This window comes from Ursus americanus, chromosome 8, assembly GCF_024610735.1.
Source record: "Ursus americanus isolate L20-20 chromosome 8, mUrsAme1.1.p, whole genome shotgun sequence".
Lineage (NCBI taxonomy): Eukaryota > Metazoa > Chordata > Mammalia > Carnivora > Ursidae > Ursus > Ursus americanus.
Genome location: NC_142134.1, coordinates 30,449,565 through 30,477,047, shown reverse-complemented (window position 1 = coordinate 30,477,047; position 27,483 = coordinate 30,449,565). Strand labels below are relative to the sequence as shown.

The window sequence follows — 27,483 nt, the reverse complement described above, 5'->3', positions numbered from 1 at the left end:
TTCAACCTGCAAGTGAGACTTTATATCCATTCTAAAAGGGTAAAATGAGTGTGAAAGCCCCCAGGTGAATCTTTTTAAAGGACTGTGAGGTAAAGAGAATAAGCTAATGAAGGAAATCTGTCATAAATAGCTCGGAGTTTTTAAAAGATTTTATTAATTGATTTTAGAGAGAGAGCATGCCCATGAGCAGGGGGAGGAGCAGAAGGGGAGGGGAGGGAGAGGGAGATAACTTCCAGCAGATTCTATGCTGAGCCCAGAGCCCAACTCAGGGCTCCATCCCACAGCCCTGAGATCATGACCTTTGCTGAAACCAAGAGTCAGAGTTTAGGCACCTGAGCCACCCAGGTGCCCCAATAGCTCAGTTTTATCATAGGAAACAGATAGCTGTTATATTTCTAAATTCACATACATTCTGCAGGAAAGTGACAAGTGGATGAAGGCCAACAACTTGCCATGTCCTTAGATAAGGAGTGAGGCTGAGGCTGGATCTTACTGTGGAGAATTAGTGGTCTCCCAAAACAAAATGGATGGGTAAATCATTTTATACAATTTCAACTATCTGTAGTTTCGCTAGCACAGCACAAAACTACAAAATTCTGCACCAAAATTAAGTTAAAATATATTTGCACAATAATAGTGATATTGTGACTAGCCTTCTTAATGTTCTTGTGTCCATGCCCAATGTTTGAAACACAGTTAAGCTCAATAATTTTTGGAGGGGGATGACTTTTGATTTGGAATAATAAGTTTCAATAAATACCCATACGGTTTGCTTTTCATTTTATTTAATTATTGCCAGTTTTTCTGTTGGCATGACATATTTCTAACTCTCAAACAGGCAGTAAACCCTTGAGAGCAGAGTTTGATCTGAGAAGCTAAGTTGTGAAAAGTCATTTTGTCAGAGGAGGAAGGGAACCTTATGTCACAACTTCTTGCTGGAATAAACTGGAGGAGTCCCATCTCTGAGGCATACCTGCTTGAGGCCCCAGATACAACTACTCCTTTTTTTCCTTCTTCCCTCTTTTTGCACACTTCCGGTAACAAAAGAGACAACATTGGGTGGTGACAAATACAGCAGTTGCCACACAGGCCAGCAGGAATCCAATCACATCCAAAGAGTGGTACTGGAACCAGGTGAGGTCATGGGAGGCTGGCCTGAGGTGTTTGGCTCCTTTGTGGCGCATGACAAACTCGATCCAGAAGACTGCTCGATCCAAGGGCTTTATAGGCTGATCGTGGTGGATTCTTGATAATGTCATGGCATTCTCTTTGTATCTAAAGGAGAAACATAAAGACAGTGACATTGAAAGGAAGCTAGTTTGCCTAATCCTGTGATTCCCATGAAAGGTTTTTGAAAAGTGTCATACAAATGATTCAAGATAAATGTCATAGAATTATAGAAGTGCTATGTTTTTTGTTTCGGTCCTCTTAGGAGATTTGGCTTTTAAATTGGAAGTTTCCCATCAATGAATATTTTAAAAAGTGAAAGTGGAAGTTAAGTTAGGATAGTTTAATCTTTTCTAACAGAGAAAATGATATGGGCCATTGTGACAGCTCTAAATGAGATGGTGGGAGTGCAACTACAGAATGATCCTCGTGAAGTGGTATAGGGAATTGTGTCATGGTGAGTAAAATGCCACCTCACTGGTCCCTTGTCTTCACTCCTCTACCCTCTACTCTTTATTTTCCATCATGTAGCCACTGTGACTTTTGAAACAGATATCAGATCATGACGCTTCCCTGCTCAAAATTTCCATCTGGCTTCTCATTACGTTTAGAATAAAATCCAACTATGCATTGTGGACTATAGGATCTTACAGATACAGACCCCTGGCAACCTCTTCTCCTGTCACTTTGTCCCGTGTACACTGTTGTAGGCACAGAGACCTGCTAGCAGTTCCCTGAAGTTGCCATACGGGTCCTCACCTCAGCACCTTTGTACTTTCTGTCCCTTCTGTCTCTCTGCTGGACACTCTTCCCTGCAACTCTCCAAGGCTGCTTCTACCTCTTGACGGATGTCCCAGCTCAGAAAGGCTTCTGGGCCACACTATCAAAGCATCGTCAGACATTTGTTCTGTGCGTGTGTGTGTGTGTGTGTGTGTGTGTTGCTATTTGAAACCTAGAATTTGAAAACATGTTATATTTTCCATATAACATTTATTACGTATGAAAAATTCACGTAATCTTAACTGAATAGCTCATAAATTCAAAATTAGCTAGAATATTATTGTGAAGTGGATGTAATAATATACCTACTACTAAGATATTTATATAGAGTATCACAAGCTACCCGGAAACACCCCATCTTCCCCGAGCCTTTTAGTCATCATAGATTAGCTTTTATTATTTATATATTGGGATAATAAGGTAGCACTCATTTCCTTTTGTCTTTTGTGTCACAGTTGTTGGTTAATGCTATCACTGTATAGTATTCCATTGTTTGGCAATACCACAGATTATTTCTTCATTTAACAAGCAGTGGACATTTGTGTTAACAATTTTTTGGCCATTACCACTAATGCTGTCATAAAAATCTTGTGTATTTCTTTTGATTTACATATTTATACGGTTTTGTTTGTATATATTATAGAAGTGGAATTGCTGAGAAGAAGGAGTATTTATGATTATGATTTCATTATTGACTGAATTATGTAGAAGTATATTGCTTAATTTCCAAAATTTAGAGATATTTCAGTTATCTTTCTTTTTGACAATTTCTAAGTGACTTCCAGTAGGCTGGACAATATACTCTTGACGATTTAGATTTTTCAAATTTACTCTTTGTTTATGGCCCAGCATAGGGTTAATTCCAGTATCTATTCCATTCCTGAAAAATGTATATTCTCTGTTGTTTTATATAGAATGATGTATATGTATGTCAGGCAGGTTATATTTTTAAATTGTGTCCTTCAGAACATTTAGGTATTTATCCATCTCTTTCTTTTCTTTTCTTTCTTTTCTTTCTTTCTTTCTTTCTTTCTTTCTTTCTTTCTTTCTTTCTTTCTTTCTTTCTTTTCTTCCTCTCTCCCTCCCTCCTTTCTTTCCTTCCTTTCTTTCTTTCTCTCTGTCTGTCTTCTTTTTCTGTTACTGAGAAAGATGTTTAATAACAATGTTATGACTATGGATTTGTGTGTTTGTTCTTTTGTCCACTTCTGCTGCATTTTGATGTTTTAATAGTAGGTGTCACCAATTAGCAATTTGTATTGTTTTGAAAGATCAATCTATTTATCATTATGAAAGACATATCTTTATTTTTGGTAGTCATTCTGGACTACAGTGTCTGATATTAGCACAGGTACAACATCTTTAAATGGTTACTGCTAAAATAGATCCTTTCCTACCTTTGTACTGACTCTCTTCTTGTACACTTCTATGTGAACATGTCTCATGAACAGTATGTAGTTTCTAAAACGCATTCTGACAATCTTTGTCTTTAAATTACTTAGTCTGTTTAGCTTTAATGTAAGTAGTGACATGGTTGTATTTTCATCTACTGTCTTACTCTATTTTCTTTGCTATTTGTACAACCTGCCATATATTTCTTTTTCTTTCGTGACTATTTTAAGTATTTTTATTATTTGATTGTTCTACTATTTTCTTCTCTGTAATACTTTTTTTGGTATTTCTTCGATGATCCCCTCGTACTGTAATGTTAATACTGATAGTAGTAATAGATACTGAATTCATGGGTGCTGTGCTAGGCACTACAAATTCCCTTGCGTTGTTTTCCTCTGTAATGTAGAAAACTTCACTATTTATCTTATCATATTTAAAAAGTTTTATCTTCAAAGGACAAAATCAAGAAAGAGAAAAATCAAGTCAACCAGAATGAAAGAAAATATTTATAAATCGTATATGTGATAATGTATTATATCCATAACACATAGCAAATTCTTTAATAAGGTGAGACAAATAATCAAATTTAAAAAGTATCAAAGAATTGAAATAGACATTTCTCTAAAGAGGATATATGAATGGCAACTAGTATATGAAAAGGTGCTTAATAACTTTGGCTATAAGGGAAATGCAATTCAAGTCCACAAGGAGAGACTTCACACCCACTTCACACCCACTAGGATGTCTGTAATAAAACAGATGATAACAAGTGATGATGTGGAGAACTTGGATCTCCCATACTGGGCTGGTGGAAATATAAAATGGTGCGTCTCATTTGGACATCAATTTGGCAGTTCCTAATAGAGTTAACATTTGACCAGCAATTCTACTCCTAGATGTCTACCCAAAAGAAAGGAAACATTCTGTTCACACGATTACATGTGTAGCAATATTTATAATTCCTAAATGTAGAAGTAACCAAAATGTTCATGAACTGATAAATGGATAGATTGTAGCATTTCCATACCACATGAATAAAATTCAAAAACATGCCAAGCAAAAGAAGCCACACGCAAAAGACCATAAATTGTATGATTCAATTTTTATGAAATAGCCAGGGTACAGCAATTTGTAGAGACAGAAAGTAGGTTAATGTTTACTTAAGGCAAGAGGAATGGGAAATGACTTCTAAGTCATATGTGATTCCTTTTTGGGCTAATGCAAATGTCCCAAACTTAGATTATAATAATGGTTTCATAATTCCGTAACATAATACGTATATTTGATTTTTATACTTTTAAATTTTGTGGTACATAAATTACAGATAATTAAATATATTAAAATAAGAATAAAAATTTTTGAGCAGAAAGAGATTTGTAGTTTTGGAAATTTTTGCTAGTGAATTGAAACTTATTTTACATAATTGCAAATTCTTCATTGTTTAATTCTATGGATTCATCATGTTTTTAAAAATTTGTTCTTACAATTACCTATATAATTTGCATTTATTCGTGTAGAAAATTGTTGCAGTAATTGGTTCCCCATTAAATCAATGGGGTTAAAATGCAACTTTGAAATAAATATCTGGTTGAAAATAAAAGTAGATATAAGATCAGTTAAATCATATTAAAATTTTAAAATTAGCCTCTTAAATAGAGGATGAAGCTCATAGTCACCGTGGACAGAAGAACTTATCTATAAATACTATTAATGAAAAAAATTGTAATACTCACGAAGTGTCATTAATGACCATCCTCAAAGCATTGAGCAAATCTGTACTAGACATCGTGTGGAAATCCAGACTGACAGCTGCTCCCTTGGCCTTCATGTGAGCAATGTTATCAGGTTGATCCGCAAACAAAGGAATGCCCACCATGGGGATCCCGTGGTGGATCGCCTCATAGATGCCATTGGTTCCACCATGAGTTACGAAGGCTTTGGTTTTTGGATGACCTAGGATTGGATGAATCTCAGCATGTTATTAATTATAAGTCTTAGAACTAAAACGAGAGTTGGGCAACATAAGGCATATATATTTTTATACACGTGAAACAGCATCAAAATGGCTTTCAGATTTCAGAGCAAGAGGCACATAAATCTGCTGGAGAGGTAAATGAAGATTGGTGTGGTACTTGTAACTTGAAAAATGAATACAAGATGGCTGGACAGACAAATTGAAAGAGAACATTCTGGATAAAGAATAGCATGTTCAAAAAAAAAAAAAAGGAGGTGGCATATTAGAACATATTCTCTTACACGGTAAAGTCACCGAGTTTAACATGTAGGGGTGATGGTGGTGGCTCAAATCAGGGGAAGGAAAGACTGCACTTTATCATGAAGTGTGTGATGACTTCATGAACAAGATCGTGGTGTTTTCCTAGAGAACATGTAGAGTTGCTGGTAATTAAAGAGGGGCCGTTATTTTTCAGTGGCACTGAATACCCATGCAGAATGAGAAAGGATAGGAGTAGGTTGAGAGAACTAGGAGACAGAGTGATGATCCAGGTAATTGTTGAAAAATTATCGGGGGAGGCAAAATGGTGGAAGAGTAGGGGACCCCATTTCATCTTGTCCCTGAATTTAGCTAGAGAACTATCAAATGATTCTGAACACTTATGAATTCAACCACAGATGTAAGAAAAGAATTGCTCGAATTCTAGAAAAAGAAAAGTGACCACTTTTTGCAAGGTAGGAGGTGCAGAGAAATGAATCTGAGGGTGTATTCAGAAGGTAAACAGCAGGGGAAGGGAGCCTCCCCAAGCCGGCTACCGGAAAGTGATGTAGCGCCCGAGTGCAAAATCAGAACCTTTCGAGGTCTGCTCCAGGGAGAGACAGCCCTGCCTGAAAGGTGCTCAGGTGGTGAAGTGGGGCAGAATCGTAGGTGGGACAGCATGATGTCAGGATTCCTACGGTCACAGAATGGGGGTTCCTGAGCTGTCAGAATTCCCAAGCATTAGAGCAGTAAACTGGTTATGTTCAGTGAGACCAGGCGGGGACTCTCAGCTCGGTTCACAATAAACCATATACTGCAGCATGATTGGGTGACCACTCTCTGTGTGGCAGTCCTCCAAAGGGCAGAAACATGGTGACCCTCCACGTTCCCTCTGGAGGCGCTGTGCGGGAGGGTGCAGGACCAGGCAACCGCTCTGTGTGTGTGATCCTGTAAAGGGCAGAAACGTGGTAACCCTCCACCTTCCCAGGGAGGATCAGTGTGGGCATGCCCCTCAAGAGTCTGCAGAGTTTGGCACACACAGAGGTGAAGACTGCTTATTCCTGAGGGTTTACTGAAGAGAGGGGGCTTCGATCTTTCAGTTCCAGGGCTGGAAAATGGGGTGCAGCCTCTTTTATTTTCTTCCTCTAAAGAGGCACAGAGGGCCTTCAAGGAACAAAAGCCACATAGAACAATCAGAATCAGCTTATACTGATCCAGGCCCCCTGGCAAGGGGTGGTGCAAATGTGCCCGGGCAAAGACACCTGAGAATCAGTGAAGCAGGCCCCTCGCCCAGAAGACCAGCTGAAACAACAGGGGAACACCAAGTTTGTGGAGCACACAGGACTACGAAACTCCAGCGCTAGGGGAAAATAGTACATAGAATTCGAGGTTTTTTTCTCAAGATTCATTTATCTTTCAATTTTGAATTTTCCTTTTCTTTTTTCTTTTTTTCCTTTTCAAGTAGTTTCTAATTTTATTTTATTTTTTTAAGATTTTTACTTACTTATTTGAGAGAGAGAGATAGAACGAGCATGGGAAAGGAGCAGAGGGAGAGAGAGAGAAACAGACTCCCTGCAGAGGAAGGGGCCAAATGCAGGGCTGGATCCTAGAACCTGGAGGTCATGACCTGAGCCAAAGGTAGTCACTTAACTGACTGAGCCACCCAGGCACCCCAATTGGTTTCTAATTTTATCAACTCTTTGTTTTTAAGTATTTTTTTTAACTTTCATTTTTAAATTTATATTTTATAGATATATTCTTCGTTTTTGGCTTCCTTTCACTGTTTGAATTTTATTTGTGTATTTATATAAGTTTTGCTTTCTTTACAATTTTGGGATTTAGTGTCTTCTAACAAACTGACCAAAATACACCCAGGACCAAGTAGATCACCGTGGTTTGTCCACCTGGGAGATTGTAATCTCTCCCTCCCCCCCCCCCCCAGCTTTGTTTTCTGTTTCTTTTCTTTTTTTCATTTCTGACCTCTTTGCATTTGTCTAGTGTGTATTTTGTTTGGGTCATGGTTGATAATTTTTATTTTGTTATCTCATTCATCCATTCTTCTCTGGGCAAAAAGACTACAAGGAGGAAATCACAACAAAAGAAAGAACCAGGGGTAATACTCTCTGCCATAGATCTAATCAATATCGATATAGGTAAAATGTCAGAGCTGGAATTCAGAATACTGATTATAAATTTACTAAGTGGGCTGGAAAAAAGCAGGTCCAAAGGTAATATATACCAGAAAGGAACAGAGACAATTTACAGAAATGATGATTTTACAGGCAATACAATAGCACTAAACTCATATCTTTCAGTAGTTATTCTGAATGTAAATGGGATAAGTGCCCTAATCAAAAGACATCCAATATCCAATTGCATAAAAAAGCAAGATCCATCAATATGCTGTCTGCAAGAGACACATTTTAGACCCAAAGCCACCTCCAGATTGAAAGTGAGGGGTGGAAACCCATTTATCAATCTAATGGGCATCAAAAGAAAGCTGGGGTGCAATCGTTATATCAGACAAATTTGATTTTAACCCAAAGACTGTACTAAGAGATGAAAAGGGACACTGTATCCTAATTAAAGGGTCTATACCATAAGAAGATATAACAATTATAAATATTTATGCTCCTAACTTGGGAGTAGCCAATTTTATATACAAATTAATAACCAAATTAAAGAAACACATTGATGATAACACAATGATAGTAGGGGACTTCAATACCCCACTCACTGCAATGGACAGATCATTAAAGCGGAAGATCAACAAGGAAACAAGGGCATTGAATGAAACGCTGGAGCAGATGAATTTCACAGATATATACAGAGCACTCCATCCTAAAGCAACAGATAACATATTCTTCTGAGTGCACATGTAACATTATCCAGAATGGATCACATAGTCACAAATTGGGTTTCAACAGCTACCAAAAGCTTGGGATTATACCCTGCGTATTTTCAGACCAAAATTTTTGAACTTGAACTCAATTACAAGAAGATATTTGGAAGGAACTAAAACACTTGGAAATAAAAAAGCATCCTACTAAAGGATGAATGAGTCAACCAGGAAATTAAAGAAGAATTTAAAAATTTCAAGGAAACAAATGAAAATGAAAACACAACAGTTCAAAACCTTTGGGATGCAGCAAAGGCAGTCCTAAGAGGGAAGTACATAGCATTGCAAGAGTTTTTTTAAAAAAAATTTAGAAAAGTCTCAAATACACAAGCTAACCTTACACCTAAAGGAACTGGAAAAAGAACAGCAAATAAAGTTTAAACCAAGCAGGAGAAGAAAAATAATAAAGATTAGAGCACAACTCAATGAAATAGATGCCATAAGAGTAGAGCAGATCAATGAAACTAAAAGCTTGTTCTTTCAAAGAATTAATTAGATTGATAAACACTTGCCAGACTTACCAAAAAGAAAACAGAAAGGACCCAAATTAATAAAATCATGAGTAAACGAGGAGAGACTATGACCAACACCAAGGAAATACAAATAATTTAAGAACATATTATGAGCAAATGTATGGCAACAAGTTAGGCAATCTGGAAGAAATGAATGTGCTCCTGGAAACTTATAAACTACCTAAACTGAGAGAGGAAGAAATAAAAATCTGAGCAGACTCATAGCCAGCAAGGAAATTGAAGTAGTAATCACAAACCTCCCTACATATAAGAGTCCAGGGCCAGATGGCTTCCCGAGAGAATTCTACCAGACATTTAAAGAAGAACTAATACCTATTCTTCTGAAGCTGTTCCAAAAAATAGAAATGGAAGGAAACCTTCCAAATTCATTCTGTGAGGCCAGCATTACCTTGATCCCCAAACCAGAAAAAGACCCCACCAAAAGGAGAATTATAGACCAATATCCCTGATGAAGATGAGTGCAAAATTCTCCCCAAGATACTAGTCAATAGGATCCAACAGTGCATTAAAAGGATTAATCACCAAGACCAAGTGGCATTTATTCCTGGGCTGTAAAGTTGGTTCAACATCCACAAATCAATCAATGTGATACATCACATTAATAAAAGAAAGGACAAGAACCATATATGATCCTCTTAATTGATGCAGAAAAAGCATTTGAGAAAATACAGTATTTTTCTCGATTAAAACTCTCCACAGTGTAGGGATAGAGGGAACATACCTCAATATCATAAAAGCCATTTATGAAAAGCCCACAGCGAATATCATTCTCAATGGAAAAAAACTGAGAGCTTTTCTTCTAAGGTCAGAAACATGACGGGGATGCCCACTCTCACCATTTTTGTTCAACACAGTAGTAGAAGTCCTAGTCTCACCAATCAGACAACAACAAAAAGAAATAAACGGGATTCAAATAGACAAAGAAGAGGTCAAACTCTCTCTCTTCAGAGATGACATGATACATTATGGGGAAAACCCAAAAGACTCCACCCCAAAATTGCTAGAACTCACACAGGAATTCAGCAACATGGCAGGATATAAAATCAATGCACAGAAATCAGTGAGAGACAGACTCAGTGAGACAGAAGAAAGAGAAATTAAGGAGTCAATCCCATTTACAATTGTAGCAAAAACCATAAGATACCTAGGAATAAACCTAACCAAAGAGGTAAAGGATCTGTATTCTAAAAATTAGAGAAGACTTACGAAAGATATTGAGAAAGACGCAAAGAAATGGAAAAAAAATACTCCATGATCATGGATTGGAAGACTAAATATTGGTAAAATGTCAATGGTACCCAGAGCAATGTACACATTCAGTGCAATCCTTATCAAAATACCATCAACATTTTTCACCGAACTGGAACAAATAATCCTAAAATTTGTATGGAACCAGAAAGGACCCCGAATAGCCCAAGGAATGTTGAAAAAGAAAACCAAAGCTGGGGGCATCACAATGCCAGACTTCAAGCTATACTGCAAAGCTGTAATCATCAAGACAGTGTGGTACTGGCACAAAAACAGATACATAGATCAGTGGAACAGAATAGAGAACCCAGAAATGGACCCTCAACTCTATGATCAGCTGATCTTCCACAAAGCAGGAAAGAATATCCAATGCAAAAAGGACAGCCTCTTTCATAAATGGTGCTGGGAAAATTGGACAGCCACATGTAGAAGAATGAAACTGGACTATTTCCTTACACCATACACAACGATAAACTCAAAACGGATGAAAGGCCTAACTGTGAGATGGGAATCCATCAAAATCCTAGAGGAGAACATGGCAGCAACCTCTTCAACCTAGGCCACAGCAACTTCTTGCTAGACATGTCTCCAAAGGCAAGGGAAACAAAGCAAAAATGCCCTCTTGGTACTTCCTCCAGACCAAAGGATTCTGCACAGCAAAGGAAACAGTCAACAAAACTAAAAGGCAGCCTAGGGAATGGGAGAAGATATTTGCAAATGACATATCAGATAGAGGGCTAGTATCCAAGATTTATAAAGAACTTATCAATCTCAACACCCCCCCCCAAAAAAACCAAATAATTCAGTCAAGAAATGGGCAGAAGACATGAATAGACATTTCTCCAAAGAGACATGTAAATGGCCAACAGACACATGATAAAATGCTCAACATCCCCTGACTTCCAGGAAATACAAATCAAAACCACAATGAGATACCACCCTATACAAGTCAGAGTGGCTAAAATTAAGACAGGGAACAATAAATGTTGGCAAGGATGTGGAGAAAGGGGAACCCTCTTACGATGTTGGTGGGAATGCAAGCTGGTGCAGCCACTCTGGGAAACAGTTTCAAGGTTCCTCAACAAGTTGAAAATAGAGCTCTCCTATGACCCAGCAATTGCACTACCAGGTATTTATCCCAAATATATAAATGTATTGATCTGAAAGGGCACCTGCACCCCAATACTTATTGCAACAATGTCCACAATAGCCAAACTGTGGAAAGAGCTGAGATACCATGGTCAGATGACTAGATAAAGAAGATGTGGTATATATATGTAATGGAATATTATTCAGCCATCAGAAAGGATGAATACTTCCAATTTACATTGACATGGATGGAACTGGAGGATATGCTGAATGAAAGAAGTCAATCAGAGAAAGAAAATTATCTTTCGGTTTCACTCATATGTGGACTATAAGAAATAGCACAGAGGATCCCGGGGAAGGGAGGGAAAAGAGATGAAAAGAAATCAGAGAGGGAGCCAAAGCATGAGAGACTCTAAATTATGGGGAACAAACTGAGGGTTGTGGAGGGGAGGTGGATGGGGCGATGGGGTAACTGGGTGATGGGCATTAAGGATGGCACGTGATGTGATGAGCACTGTTATATTGAATGTACTATATGATGTACTATATATTGGCTATTTGAATTTAAATTAAAAAATAAAAAAATGACCTTTGAGAAGAAATTACACATGAAATAAAGATACTTTGATTCTGGCCATAAGGAATGTACTGTGTATAATAACATGCCGTATCTTATCCCCCCCCCCCCCCCCGTAAGTCTGCAAAGTAAATGTAAGGGAAGTTAAGTTTTGTTTTTGAGGTTTTCAATAATAAATGTTCAATCAATTTGCCCCTTGGGAACTCTTATCATTTTGTTTAGAATTACTTTCAATTCAGTGTCTTCCAGATTCTTACCAAGAAGGTCATTCTGGGGGATCCACTTATACAGCCGAGTATTTGGCCCTAAGGTGTCTGGTTTCTTGCCATCAAATCTCCATAGAACCTGTTAAAGACAATACCTTATTTCATGAGTTGAACTTTGAAGTTCTAGCATGTTAGAATTTTAAGGAAATTAAGAGATAATCTAGTTAGACCCCTTTAGTTGAGTGAGAATAAGGACAAAAGATATTAAAAATGAGGCTACTAAAGCACTGGTATAATAAAATACCCACATTTTGTTACTTCTTTTTATATTCAATCAAGTATGAATGTAATCATGATGTTTCACACGTGGAGATTAGACAAATGAGATTATCAGTGACAAATTCAAGTATTTAAGAAATTTTTAGGCAGTTATTATAATTCTACCTCAAACCAGTGGGAAATTACTAAGATCTACACATGTGTTTTGTTTTATCTATTATAATCGCTTTCATCTTCCAATGTAATATTAACCTATTTATTTCTTTTTATGTGTTACAGAAGGGAGTTCACTTATATCCACTTGTTCCATGAGTTATTTTATTAGAGTTTTACATCTTTTAATATACAAAAAGCTAAATATGCCATCTGCTACTTGTGCAAAATACATAATTCTTTTTATTAGTAATTTATTAATATAAATAATTACATGTTTACATGAATCCAGATTATTATTACTATTTCTTGGTTTGGAAGTTCTTTAAATGTTACAAAGAAGAGCCTGTTAGCACTTCAGAAATAACAGTGTAGCTGTTGAAAAAAACCCAAAGCTGTGATGTTGCTAAATTTTACTTAATTGATTGTTAACACGTCAATGGTGGACTACAAAGCATTGACACAATTGATTAATATGAGATCTATACCCAAACAATTTCCATTCCCAGTACCAAAATAGATTGATTTTAGAGTTCCCTAGCAATCCTCATAAACTGGATAATAATTTACATTGGTTAACATATATTTGCTATGTGAATGTTTAAGTAACTTTAGATATTAAGCAAACATTAGTATAAGGAGAAACTATATCAGTAAACTAAAAAGTAGTTGACAAAAACCAAAATACTGCAGGTGTTTTGTATATACGGAAAATAATTTACTTCTCTGTTTCATGTAGAAAGAGGCATCTAAAACTTTGCCATGCTAGGCTTGTTTCTGGTTGACTCAATATATTTCCATTTCCTTCCTTAATCAGGAGAAGATATTATTCTGATAAGTTAAAGTCCTTTTGGAACCACATATTACTAAGCACAGGGTCACCTTGAGGGAGGGACCCATCTCCCCCCTTTTCATTTATCTTACTCTTTTACTCTTAATAGGGCCCACTCCACCAATCATGTCAGTTTTTCTCTTTCTCTAAATCATCTAGGCTGGATGGATGCCTAGACATAGCTTGGTGAGCCCTGACCATCCTTTCTCTGAACAACATACTGAATAGGCTTATCTCCAAAATTTAGGGGAAGGGAAAGGAACCTGGAGCATCCGGCAAGTGTAAACTGCATGATGCTTTTCAGACTTTTATCGGTTCCTGCTGAACACAACTTGAAATTTAGCTCCTTTCTGAGAACATCTATGAGATATTCAGTGCTCTTGGAAATCCCATAGGAAAAGAAATGAATGATAGGACAGAATTTGGTGATTTCTGTATCTGCCCATGATACATTATAATAGCAAACTTTACCCTCACCCTGCTAAATATATACCTCCTAAATGTATTTCTTTCTGATCTCAGTGTTAATGCCAAAGTTATCGTCAAAACACCTTCTGTACGACTTTAGCATTTGGCATGTATATTTTGCTTACGTCTGAGATCAATTGGAACTATCATAATGGTTTCCGTGTCATGAAGGAAAGGGTAATTAGATCCTTTACACAGTTTAATAGACTCATTAAGTAGTTGTATAGGACTAAGTTACTTTATGTAACCTTTTGTGGAATCTGGGCAAGGGCTGATGCAATCGTATTGGCTCTTTCCTCCGGCATGGTTTTGATCATCGACCCTAGAGTAAACACCACAATACCGTTTTCTCCAGAGCTCTGGACAAACTCTTCCATTTCCTGTGAAGAAAGAATTTACTCCATCACAACAGAGAAACAGCATAGCAAACACTATGAAAAGAATTTCTACAGGGGTGCCTGGGTAGGTCAGTCAGTTAAGCGTCTGACTCTTGATTTCATCTCAGGTCATGATCTCAGGGTTGTGAGATTGAGCCCTGAGTCTGGCTCTACACTCAGCAGGGAATCTGCTGGGTATTCTCTCTCCCTCTGCTCCCCTCCCCCCAGCCCCACTGCTGTCCCTCAAATAAAGAAAGAAATCTTAAAAAAAAAAAAAAAAAAGAATTTCTACAAACAGCTAAAGAGTGATACCAAATATTATCAACAGTTATTAGAGTAATGGCTGTTTTTATCTTTAAATTGTCATAAAACACACAAAAATTTACCATTTAACTATTCCTGAGTATGCAGTTCCATAATGTGTATATTTAGACTGTTGCGTAAACAATCACCAGAAATTTTTCATCTCGCTAAACTGGAGCTCTGTACCCATTATATAGCAATTCCCCATTCCTCCTTCACCATCTTTAGTGACCATCATTATACTTTGTATTTCTGTGAATTTGACTAATCTGCATACCTCATATCAGTGGAATCATTCAGTATTTGTCTTTTTTTTAAAAACGATTTTATTTACTTAACAGAGAGAGACAGCCAGTGAGGGAGGAAACACAAGCAGGAGGAATGGGAGAGGAAGAAGCAGGCTCCCAGAGGAGGAGCCTGATGCGGGGCTCAATATCAGAATGCCAGGATCACGCCCTGGGCCAAAGGCAGACACTTCAGAACTGAGCCAGCCAGGTGACCCAGTATTTGTCTTTTTGTGATTGCCCCCTTTCACTTTGCATAATGTCCTGAAATATTTCCACGTCGGAGTATGTGTTAGAATTTTCTTCTATTTTATGACTAATATTCCATTGTGTATAAAATACATTTTGTATATGGATTTATCTGTTGATGGACACTTGGGTTAGACTGAACAGAACTTTTGCTAGCTTTGCCTCAGGATTTAGACCTTGAGAAAGTTACTATATACACCTACACATTTGTAATCAAAATTGGTATTAGGTTAACCATCAAATAAGATCTTAGTTTCATCTTATTAGCAATAAGAAGGCAGACAAACAAAATGTTGAAGAGATCATAAAATCATTCAATAAAAGATGATTGTTTTTCAATTATGTCTTAAAGGTATCAGCTTAAAATGGATTACATTATTGCTTTCTTTCGTAAAGAATATCATCTTATACGCTAACAGAATTCTTTTGCAATTTTATACTATGGTTTTTTTCAAATATAAGTGGTTGAAATTATTTTGTTCTTATTAACTATGCAGAATTTATGGTCCTGAGGGGAGGAGTTAAGATGGCGGAGGAGTAGGGGTCCCCTTTCTCAGCCGGTCCCAAGTTGAGCTGGATAGGTACCAAACCATACTGAACACCCACGGAATCAGCCTGAGATGCAGGAAGATACATCTGGGTCTCTACAAATGAACATCTCCAGCGCTGAGTATTGAGGTACGAAGCGGGGAGCTGTGAATCCTCTCACAGATATCGGAAGAGAAACAGAAGGGGAAGGGAGCCGCCGTGCTCGGGTGCCGGGAAGCAGTAGCCACCTGCATGGGGGAGCGGGTGGACTCACGGACTGGCACCCGCGAGAGAGCAGACTGAGATGTGAGCCTGGGAATGTGCATGTGACCAGACTGAAAACCGGAGCTCCGGAGCGTGCACTCGAACTAGGCTGAAACCGGGAGTTTGGGAGTGCTCACGCGACCAGACTGAAAATTGGCGCTCCGGAGTGTGTGCAAACCACACTGAAACAGAGAACTCGGGAGCGCGCATGGGATCGGGGGGCGGCTGGCAGGGTTAGAAGCACAAAGGACAGAGACGTGTGGGCCCTGGAAATGAGGGCTGCAATGCTGGCTGTGGGGTGCACAACCCAGAACGCTGCAGGGTTTTTAGCAGCACTGACAGAAACAGAGTTAAGGTGGCCAAGAGAGCTCAGTGGAGAGTGGACTGTGATCTCTCTGTTCTGAGACAGAGGCTAGGATGTGGCCACTGCTGCTCTGATTCTCAGAAGAGCCACGGAAAACCACCAGGTCAAGCTGCCAGAGAACAAAAGCCCGGGAATACTGGCTTACATTGTGCCCATCCCCTTCGCCCCCTCACAGGGGACAGGGCGACTCTACCCAAACAGGGTTGCCTGAATATCAGCGTGGCAGGCCCCTCCCCCAGAAGGCAGGCTGAAAAATCAAGAAGCCCACATCCCTAATGTCCCTATAAAACAATGCACACTGCCTGGCTCCTGGTCAATAATTTGGGCGGTGGGCAACCCCACAACCTCTCCTCATCGGAATGACGAGAAGGAGAAATCCCCCCCAGCAAAGAAAATATAATGAGTCTGTGGCCTCTGCCACAGAACTGATGGATATGGATATAAGCAAATTGTCAGAAATGGAGTTCAGAGTAACAATGGTCAAGATGATGTGTAGACTTGAAAAAAATATTAATGAAAATATTAACGAGAATATAGAATCTCTAAGGGTGGAAATGAGAGTGAATCTGGCAGAATATAGAATGCTATGAATCAAATGCAGTCAAAACTAGATGCTCTGACAGCCAGGGTAAATGAGGCAGAAGTACGAATTAGTGAATTGGAGGATGGGATGGTAGAAGAGAAAGTTAAAACAGAAACTTGGCTCAAAAAAATCCAATCTCAAGAATGTAGGTTACGGGAGATTACTGACTCAATGAAACTTTCCAATGTCAGAATCATCGGCATCCCTGAGGGCGTGGAGAAAGAGAGAGGTCTAGAAGAGATATTTGAACAAATTGTAGCTGAATACTTCCCTAATCTAGCAAAGGACACAAGCATTTGTGTCCAAGAGGCAGAAAGGACCCCTCCCAAGTTCAACCACAATAAACCTATGCCACGTCATGTCATGGTGTAATTTGCAAATATTAGATCCAAGGATACAGTATTGAAAGCGGCCAGGCAAAGAAATCTCTCACATACAAAGGCGAAAGTATCAGGATTACGTCAGACCTGTCTACACAGACCTGGAATGAGAGAAAGGATTGGCATGGCATTTTTAAAGCTCTATCTGAGAAAAACATGCAGCCAAGGATCCTTTATCCAGCAAGGCTGTCATTCAGAATTGATGGAGAAATAAGGACCTTCCAAGATCGCCAGTCACTGACCAATTTTGTAACCACGAAACCAGCCCTTCTGGAGATATTAAGGGGGGGGTTCTATAAAAGTAGAAAGGCCCCAATTGTGATACAGAACAGAAATTGACAATATATAGAAACAAAGACTTTACAGGCAACATGACATCATTAAAATCATATCTCTCAATAATCACTCTCAATGTGAACGGCTTAAATGCTCCCATAAAATACCACAGGGTTGCAGATTGGATAAAAAGACACGACCCATCCATTTACTGTCTATAAGAGACTCATCTTGAACCTAAAGATACATCCAGACTGAATGTGAAGGGATGGAAAACCATTTTCATGCCAATGGACCTCAAAAGAAAGCTGGGGTACCAATTCTCATATCAGATGAGATTTTAAACTAAAGACTGTAGTTAGAGATAGAGAAGGACACTCTATTATTCTTAAAGGATGTATCCAACAAGTGGATATGACAATTATAAATATCTACTCCCCCAACTGGGGAGCAGCAACTTACACAAGCCAACTCTTAACCAGAATAAAGAGACATATAGATAAAAATACGTTAATACTAGGGGACCTCAACACTCCACTATCACCAATACACAGATCATCTAAGCAGAAAATCAACAAAGAAACAAGAGCTTTGAATGATATACTAGATCGGATGGACCTCATATATATATATAGAACACTACACCCCAGAACAACAGAATACTCATTCTTTTCGAGTGCACATGGAACGTTCTCCAGAATAGACCATAGTCTGGGTCACAAAACAGGTCTCGACTGATACCAAAAGACTGAAATTATTCCCTGCATATTCTCAGACTGCAATGCTTTGAAATTGGAACTCAATCACAAGGAAAAAATTTAGAAGAAACTTGAACACTTGGAAACTAAGAACCATCTTGCTCAAGAATGATTGGATGAACCAGGAGATTAAAAATCAATTTAAACAATTTATGGAGACCAATGAGAATGAAAACACAATGGTCCAAAATCTATGGGACACTGCAAAGGCAGTCCTAAGGGGAAAATACATAGCCATCCAAGCCTCACTCAGAAGAATAGAAAAATCTAAAATGCAGTTTTTATATTCTCACCTCAAGTAGCTGGAGCTGGAACAGAAGAACCCATGCACAAGAAAGCAGTTGATCAAGATTAGAGCGGAGATCAATGAATTAGAAACCAGGAGCACAGTAGAGCAGATCAACAGAACTAGAAGCTGGTTCTTTGAAAGAATAAATAAGATCGATAAGCCACTGGCCAGACTTATTCAAAAGAATAGAGAAAGGACCCAAATTAATAAAATTATGAATGGAAAGGGAGAGGTCACAACCAACACCAATAAAATAGGGAAGGATCATTAGAAACTTTTATCAACAGCTTTATGCCAATAAATCAAACAACCTGGAAGAAATGGATGCCTTCCTGGAAACCTATAAACTACCAAGTCTGAACAGGAAGAAATTGATTTTTTTAAACAGACAGATTAATTATGAAGAGATTCAAGCAGTTCTCAAAAACCTCCCGAAAAACGAGAGTTCAAGGCCTGACGGATTCCCTGGGGAATTCTACCAAACATTCAAAGAAAAATAATACCTATTCTCCTGAAACTGCTTCAAAAAATTGAAACAGATGGAAAACTACCAAACTCATTCTATGAGGCCAGTATTACCTTGATCCCCACACCAGGCAAAGACCCCATCAAAAAGGAAAATTACAGACCGATATCCCTGATGACGTTGGATGCCAAAATTCTCAACAAGATCCTAGCTAATAGGATCCAACAGTATATTAAAAGGATTATCCATCATGACCAGGTGGGATTCATCCCTGGGATGCTTGCAAGGGTGGTTCAACATTCGCAAATTGATCAGTGTGATAGATCACATCAACAAGAAAAGAGTCAAGAACCATATGATCCTTTCAATTGATGCAGAAAAAGCATTTGACAAAATAGAGCACCCTTTCCTGATTAAAACCCTTCAGAGTGTAGGGATAGAGGGTACATTCCTCAATTTCATAAAAACCATCTATGAAAAGCCTACAGCGAATATCATTCTCAATGGGGAAAAGTTGGAAGCCTTTCCCTTAAGATCAGAAACACGACAAGGATGCCCACTCTCACCATTATTATTCCACATAGTACTAGAAGTCCTTGCAACAGCAATCAGACAACAAAAGGGGATAAAATGCATCCAAATTGGCAAAGAAGAAGTCAAACTGTCTCTCTTCACAGATGACATGATACTCTATATGGAAAACCCAAAAGAATCCACGCCCAAACTACTAGAAGTTATAGAGCAATTCAGTAATGTGGCTACATACAAAATCAATGCTCAGAAATCAGTTGCATTTCTATACATGAACAATGAGACTGAAGAAAGAGAAATTAAGGAATCTATCCCATTTACAATAGCACCAAAAATCATATGTTATCTCAGAATTAACTTAACCAGAGACGTAAAGGATCTATGTTCTAGAAACTATAAATCACTCCTGAAAGACATTGAAGAAGACACAAAAAGATGGAAAAATATTCCATGCTCATGGATTGGAAGAATTAATATAGTTAAAATGTCTATGCTACCCAGAGCAATCTACACTTTCAACGCCATCCCAATCAAAATAACAAAGACGTTTTTCAAGGAACTAGAACAAGGAGCCCTTAAAATTTGTGTGGAACCAGAAAAGGCCCCGAATTGCCAAGGCATTGTTGAAAAGGAAACACAAAGCTGGGGGCATCTCGTTGCCAGATTTCAAGCTGTACTACAAAGCTCTGATCACAATGACAGCATGGTACTGGCACAAAAAACAGACACATAGACCAAAGGAACAGAATAGAGAACCCAGAAATGGACCCTCGGCTTTTTGGGCAACTAATCTTTGATAAAGCAATCAAAGCAGGAAAAAACATCCAGTGGAAAAAAGACAGTCTCTTCAATAAATGGTGCTGGGAAAATTGGACAGCTACGTGCAAAAGAGTGAAACTTGACCACTCTCTCACACCAAATTAATGAAAGAGCTCAATGTGAGACAGGAATCCATCAAAATCCTAGAGGAGAACATAGGCTGCAACTTCTTTGACATTGGCCACAGGAACTTTTTTCATGACACATCTCCAAAGGCAAAAGAAACAAAAGGAAAAATGAACTGTGGGACTTCATCAAGATAAAAAACTTCTGCACAGCCAAGGAAACAGTCAGAAAAACTAAGAGGCAGCCCATGGAATGGGAGAAGATATTTGCAAATGACACTACAGATAAAAGACCAGTATCCAAGATCTACAAAGAACTTCTCAAACTCAATACACGGGAAACAAATAATCAAATCAAAAAATGGGCAGAAGATATGAACAGACACTTCCAAAGAAGACATACAAATGGCTAACAAACACATGAAAAAATATTCAAAATCATTAGCCATCAGGGAAATTCAAATGAAAACCATGTTGAGATACTACCTTATACCAGTAAGAATGGCAAAAATTGACAAGGCAGGAAACAACAAATGTTGGAGAGAATGTGGAGAAAGGGGATCCCTCCTACATTGTTGGTGGGAATGCAAGTTGGTACAGCCACTTTGGAAAACAGTGTGGAGGTCTGTTAAAAAGGTAGAAATTGAGCTACCCTATGATCCAGCAATTGCACTACTGGGTATTTACCCCAAAGATACAGACGTAGTGAAGAGAAGGGCCATATGCACCCCAATGTTCATAGCAGCATTGTCCACAATAGTTAAATCGTGGAAGGAGCCGAGATGCCCTTCAACAGATGAATGGATTAAGAAGATGTGGTCCATATATACAATGGAATATTACTCAGCCATCGGAAAGAACGATTTCTCAACATTTGCAGCAACATGGACAGGACTGGAGGAGATAATGCTAAGCAAAATAAGTCAAGCAGAGAAAGACAATTATCATATGGTTTCACTCATTTATGGAACATAAGACGTAGGGAGATCGGTAGGAGAAGAAAGGGAAGAAGAAGGGGGGCTCTAAACAGAAGGGGGAATGAACCATGAAAGACTGTGGACTCTGGGAAACAAGCTGAGGGTGTCAGAGGGGAGGGGGGTGGGGGAATGGGATAGACTGGTGATGGGTATTAAGGAGGGCATGTATTGCATGGAGCACTGGTTGTTATATGCAAGTAATGAATCATGGAACTTTACATCAAAAACTAGGGGTGTACTGTATGGTGACTAACATAATATAGTAAAAAAATTATTAAAAAAAATTTATGGTCCTTATTATATACACAGTGTAGTTTTCTCTGTGCTCATTTTGTCAGTCAGCTCTAAGGATGAGAACACTGCTCCCCCAATGTTCTTTACTGAGATTTTGTCCAGCTTAGGTGTGTGGCAGAAAACACATGTTCTCATAGGCTACACAAACAATTTAATGCTTTAAAATGTCAAACCTTGGGATCTCAGACAAGGAATGGTGTAAATGTTGGAGTGACAGCAAGTAAACATTGGATTTGCCTGCAGATATCGTTGGGACACACAAACATTGTTGAGGAATGGTCTTTTTAAGCTAGAATACTAGTGAAATGCCTCAGAGCAAATAAAACAAGAAACAGGAATCAGTTACCTTAGGCAGGGGTTTGGCAGGTTTGCAGTGGAGTCCTCCAACAAATTCAAAATTGGGTAGGAGTGGGCGAGGAAATTCAAAATCCCAGTAGGTTCGAATGAGCCATATTTGAGCCTTCCCCATTAACTCAGATAATGTAGTGGGTCTTCCTGAAGGGATAAAACCAAACGTCACATCCATAAGAGAAAGGATAAAAACCATATGATCACTTCCATATATGCAGAAAAAGCATTTGACAAAGTACACATCCATTCATGATAAAAAGTCTCAACAAAGTTGGTTTAGAGGGAGCATACCTCAACAAAATAAGGACCTTACATGGAAAACCCATAGTGCGCATCCTACTCAATGGGGAACAGCTGAGAGCTTTTGCCCTAAGGTCAAGAGCAAGACAAGGATATCCACTCTTACCACTTTTATTCCAAATAATATTGGAAGTCCTGGCTATAGCAATGAGACAACAAAAAGAAATAAAAGCTATCCAAATTGGTAAGGAAGAAGCAAACCTTTCACTATTTGCAGATGACATGATCCCATATGTAGAAAACCCTAAAGACTTACCAAAAAAGTGCTAGAACTGTTAAATTAATTCATTAAAGTCACAGGATGCAAAATCGATGTACAGAAATCTGTTACATTTCTATATACTAATTATAATGAAGCAGAAGAAAGAGAAATTAAGAAAATAATCCCATTTTTAATTGCATCAAAAATAATAAAGTACCTAGGAATAAACTTAACCAAAGAGGTGATGGACCTATACTCTGAAAATTATAAAACATTGATGAAAGAAATTGAAGAGGATACAAAGCAATGGAAAGGCATTCTGTGCACATGGATTAGAAGAACAAATATTGAACTGTATATACTACCCAAAGCAATCTATACTTTTAATGCAATAAAATTTGTATAGAACCACGAAAGACCCCAAATAGCTAAAGCAATCTTGAGAAAGAAAAAAACAGGAGCTATCACAATTCCAGACTTGAAGTTATACTACAAAGCTCTAGTCATCAAGGCAGTGTGGTACTGGCACAAAAACAGACACATAGAGCAATGAAACAGCATAGAAAACCCATTTATATGGTCAATTAATTTTTGACAAAGGAGGAAAGAATATCCAATGGAAACAAGATAGCATATTCAATAAATGGTGTTGGGAAAATTGGACAGCTACATGCAAAGGTATGAAACTGGACTACTTTCTTACACCATGCACAAAAATACATTCAGAATGGATTAAAAAACGAAATGTGAAATCTGAAATCATAAAAATCCTTGAAGAGAGCACAGGCAGTAATATCTCTGACATCGGCCATAGGAACATTTTTCTAGATATATCTTCTGAGGGGAGGGAAGTAAAAGCAAAAATAACCTATTGGTACTACATCAAAGTTAAAAAAAAAAAAAAAAGAAAGAAAAACAACCAAACCTCTGCATAATGAAGGAAACAATCAGTAAAACTAAAAGGCAACGTACTGAATGGGAGAAGATATTTGCAAATGACCTTTGAAAAAAGGTTAGTATCCAAAACAATAACTCTACAACTCAATACTCCAAAACCAAATAATCCAATTTAAAAAAGGAGAGAAGACATGAACAGACATTTCTCCTACGAAGGCATACGGATGGCCAACAGACACAAGAAACAAGTGTGGAGGTTTCTCAAGAAGTTAAAAATAGAAGTACCCTATGATTCAGTAATTGCATTGCTAGGTATCTACCCAAAGCAAACAAAAATACTTGTTCAAAGGGATGCACGTACCCCAGTGTTTACAGCAGCATTATCTACAATAGCCAAATTATGGAAGCAGCCTAAGTGTCCATCAACTGATGAATGGCTAAAAATGAAGTGGTATATTTTTATCATGAATATTACTCAGCCATAAAAAAGAATGAGATCTTGGGGTACCTGGGTGGCTCAGTTGGTTAAGCATCCAACTCTTGGTTTTGGCTCAGGTCATGGTCTAATGGTCATGGGATGGAGCCCTGAGTGGGGTTCTGCGCTCAGTGTGGAGTATGCTTCAGATTCTCTCTCCCTCTCTCTCTCACTCTCTTTCTCTGTCTCTCTCAAATAAAGAAATAAAATCTTTAAAAAAATGAAATCTTGCAATTTGCAAGGAGCTAGAGAGTATTATGCTAAGTAAAATAAGTCAAAGACAAATACCATATTATTTCACTCATATGTACAATTTAAGAAACCAAAGAAATAAGCAAAAGACAAAAAGAGAGAGAGAAACAAACCAAGAAGTAGACTCTTAACTGTAGAGAACAAACTGAGGGTTACTGGAGGGGCAGCGGGTGGGGGGATGTGTCAAATAGGTGATAGGGATTAAGGAGGGCACTAGTTGTGATGAGCAGGGAGTGATGTCCAGAATTGCTGAATCATTATATTGTACACCTAAAACTAATATAACACTCTCTCTTACCTATACTGCAATTAAAATTAAAACTTAATAGAAAAATAAGAGTAAATAAATCAGTAGAAAACCCCACAAAAAGCAACAGGTAGAGGAAATGAGAGTAATGCAATGTGAATATACTAGGGGATTTTCTGAAAGGAGTTTGGAATAATGTAGTCAAAAATGTTTCAAAATATTTGCAGTTTGATAATGGAACACATATATGATACAAACATGTATAATGAGGCAAATATATATTTACATCTTTATATATATATCATTCATACGTATATATGAAAGACAAAGTGTAAGAGACTCATTTCTAACATCACAGTAGTATATTCACAATCATAACCAATCATTAAACCTAAGCCAGTATCAAATTAAACATGCATTTGTTTACTCTGAAATGCTGCAAAAGTAACAGATGCAAATGTAAACAATTATTTGAGCTCCCCAATCAATTAACCAATGGAAACACCTTTCCCTAGAGTACTAAGTCTCATTTTTATAATTTAGCAAGTTATTCCCTTGATCCTAGATTTTCCAAGAAAACTGTGAGGTTTTGAAGGTATGCCTTGATTCTTTGTACTTACCATTGCATTTGGTTCACATTAGGAGCTCTAATAATATTTGTGTATTAAATAATATTTGCAAATAACAACTGGAATATTTTCATCAAGTATGGAAATACATATGTGCACTGTTAGTTTTGGGTCATTTTTCTTTAATGGAGTAACATAGTTTTTAAAAAATGTGAACTATTAATGTGTGTGTGTAGCCTTCAACAAGATTTTAGGCCTTTACATCATGATTTATAAGCCCTGGTGAAAGAATATGTAATCATTAGAAACTTCGTATTATAGATTCCTGAGTCTGGGATATAGCCACCATTTCTTCCAATTTTGAAGGACTCTTTCAGGTAATACGACAAAACACTTACATTTTTAAATTAAAGAAGGGAAACAAGTGAAAATAATATCCTCAATGCTCTATAGACAGTTGTACTAGAAATACGTGACTCCTCACTTAACATGTCTGCTTCATAAGGATAGTGAAGTTTCTAATGTCTTTTTATTTTTATTTTTTTTAAAGTTTTTCTTTTCTTTTCTAATAATTTTTATTTTGTTATGTTAGTCACCATACAGTATATCCTTAGTTTTTGGTTTCACTCATTTATGGAACATAAGAAATAGGAAGATTGGTAGAAGAAGGAAGGGAAGAATGAAGGGGGGCTAAACAGAAGTGGGAATGAACCATGAGAGACTGTGGACTCTGGGAATCTAATGTGTTTTTTAAAAAAGATCTTATTTATCTACTTGACAGAGAGAGAAAGAGAGAGCGCGCTAGGGAGCGCACAGCAGGGGAAGTGGCAGGCAGAGCAAGAGGGAGAAGCAGGCTCCCTGCTGAGCAGAGAACCCGACATGGGGCTCAATCCCATGACCCTGGGACTATAACCTGAGCTGAAGGCAGACGCTTAACCAACTGAGCCACCCAGGCAGTCCTTGAATGCCTTTTTTTTTTAAATGGAAAAAGTAAAGTAAAATGGATATGTAGGAAATAGGCACAGCAGAAAGGATTTTTAAGGCAGTGAAACTACCCTGATGTAATGGTGGTGTTTTCGTATCATTCTAAATTTGTTAAAACCTATAGAATGTAAAACACCAAGAGTGAACTGTAATGTAAACTATGGACTTTGGATGGTAATAATGTGTCAATGTAGGTTCATTAGTTGTAACAAATGTACCACTCTGGTGGGGGATGTTCGTAATGGGGGACGTTATGCACGTGTGTGGGCAAGGGTTATGTAGGAAATCTTGACTCAATATGCTGTGACTTAAAATTATTCTAAAAAGTAAAGCACATCAAAAGTAATACTTTCACACTGTATTTAATAAATAACAAAAGAAGGTTAAAACACTTTATCCAGAAAAAAGTAAAAAAAAAAATTTTTTTTTAAGTATTACAAAGAAACACACAAAGAATAGATATGCAATTGCTTCAAGAAATTCTCAGAGCTTTAATTTGTGGTTATTGACTACGTGGAGTGTAAGGTACTAAATAACGGACCACAGGGTTCTAACTGGCCCTGTCATGTAAATCTTTCCATAATATTTGTGAGATTGAGAGATCATTTTGTATTTACATCATTTCACTTATAAAAGACAAACTCCTCTGGTTTGTATTTATACAAACTCACCTTCCAAGGCGCTAAGAATTACAACCTCATGCTACCAATTAAAAACATGACTTACCTAGTACTTCGCTGTAAAACTGATTCCAGTTCTTCTCATTAAATGCTTGGAACCAAAAGTCAAAATAAAGCACATATATCATATTTTTTACTCTCTCCATGAATGTCATTTGATCACTTAATTCTGACAGAATAACAGGCACGTAGGACGGAGGGAATGGAAGTCCTCCACTATGCTTTTCAAACGCATAGCCAGGAGAGAAGCGGAGACTGTACACTAAAGGTATTTTAAGTAGCTCCGCCAGCAGCTCGCCACAGGGTCCAATAGTATCTGCAAGAACGACATCAAACCTTGATTCTTGTAGTTTTGTCATGAGTTTCCTGTTCAAAACTACATCTTTACAGAACTTTTTAATACAGTCAGAATATTCCCACATCATTTCTTGCATTTGTGAAAAATATGCCCAAAACGTATCTCTTGGTATATTATAAATCAATATGTCGAGCAGTTTTCTGAAAAAATCCTCGAAATCATTTCTAAGTAAATGTGCAGGATAAACCTCATATTTAATAGCAGATGATTTGCTCGGATCAACAAGAATAGAAGCTGAAGATGTCAGAACCGTCACTTCGTGGCCTCTCTGGACAAGTTCATCCAGGATTGTCTTTATATTGATCCAGTGGCTGTATTCTGTGGGCCACACCAGCACCTTTCCACAACTCCCAGAGCTGAAGTAACAGCTCAGCTGTAGCAGCAGCAGAACTGAAATCCATTTCATAGACATCCTGGTGGAATGCAGTGCTTCTTTTCAAATTCCTGTTTCCATCTCCCATTGCTTGTACTTATCTCCAAGGAGAAATCAATCAGTAAGTTAAAGTGTAACTCTTACATTTCAAAGCAA

The 27,483-nt window shown here is 37.9% G+C and overlaps 1 protein-coding gene across 1 annotated transcript; it reads right to left on the bottom strand.

The window, feature by feature from the left end:
• Positions 1 to 131: 131 nt before the first annotated feature.
• On the bottom strand, positions 132 to 27,483 carry LOC123779327 (UDP-glucuronosyltransferase 2B31-like). The gene is made up of 6 exons (XM_087864105.1): positions 26,643 to 27,483; positions 21,986 to 22,134; positions 14,081 to 14,212; positions 12,152 to 12,239; positions 5,070 to 5,289; positions 132 to 1,275 (listed from the first exon to the last, which is right to left on the bottom strand). The coding sequence occupies exons 1-6, from the start codon at positions 27,364 to 27,366 to the stop codon at positions 996 to 998; spliced, it is 1,593 nt and encodes a 530-aa protein (XP_087720231.1). The 5' UTR covers positions 27,367 to 27,483; the 3' UTR covers positions 132 to 995.

Excerpts from the sequence above, each read along its gene's own strand:
- LOC123779327 (XM_087864105.1), bottom strand. The coding sequence starts at position 27,366 with ATGTCTATGAAATGGATTTCAGTTCTGCTGCTGCTACAGCTGAGCTGT. Across the intron at positions 5,290-12,151 it reads CCCCCAGAATGACCTTCTTG|GTCATCCAAAAACCAAAGCC; the intron begins GTAAGAATCTGG and ends ATCCAATCCTAG. Across the intron at positions 1,276-5,069 it reads ATGGTCATTAATGACACTTC|ATACAAAGAGAATGCCATGA; the intron begins GTGAGTATTACA and ends TTTCTCCTTTAG.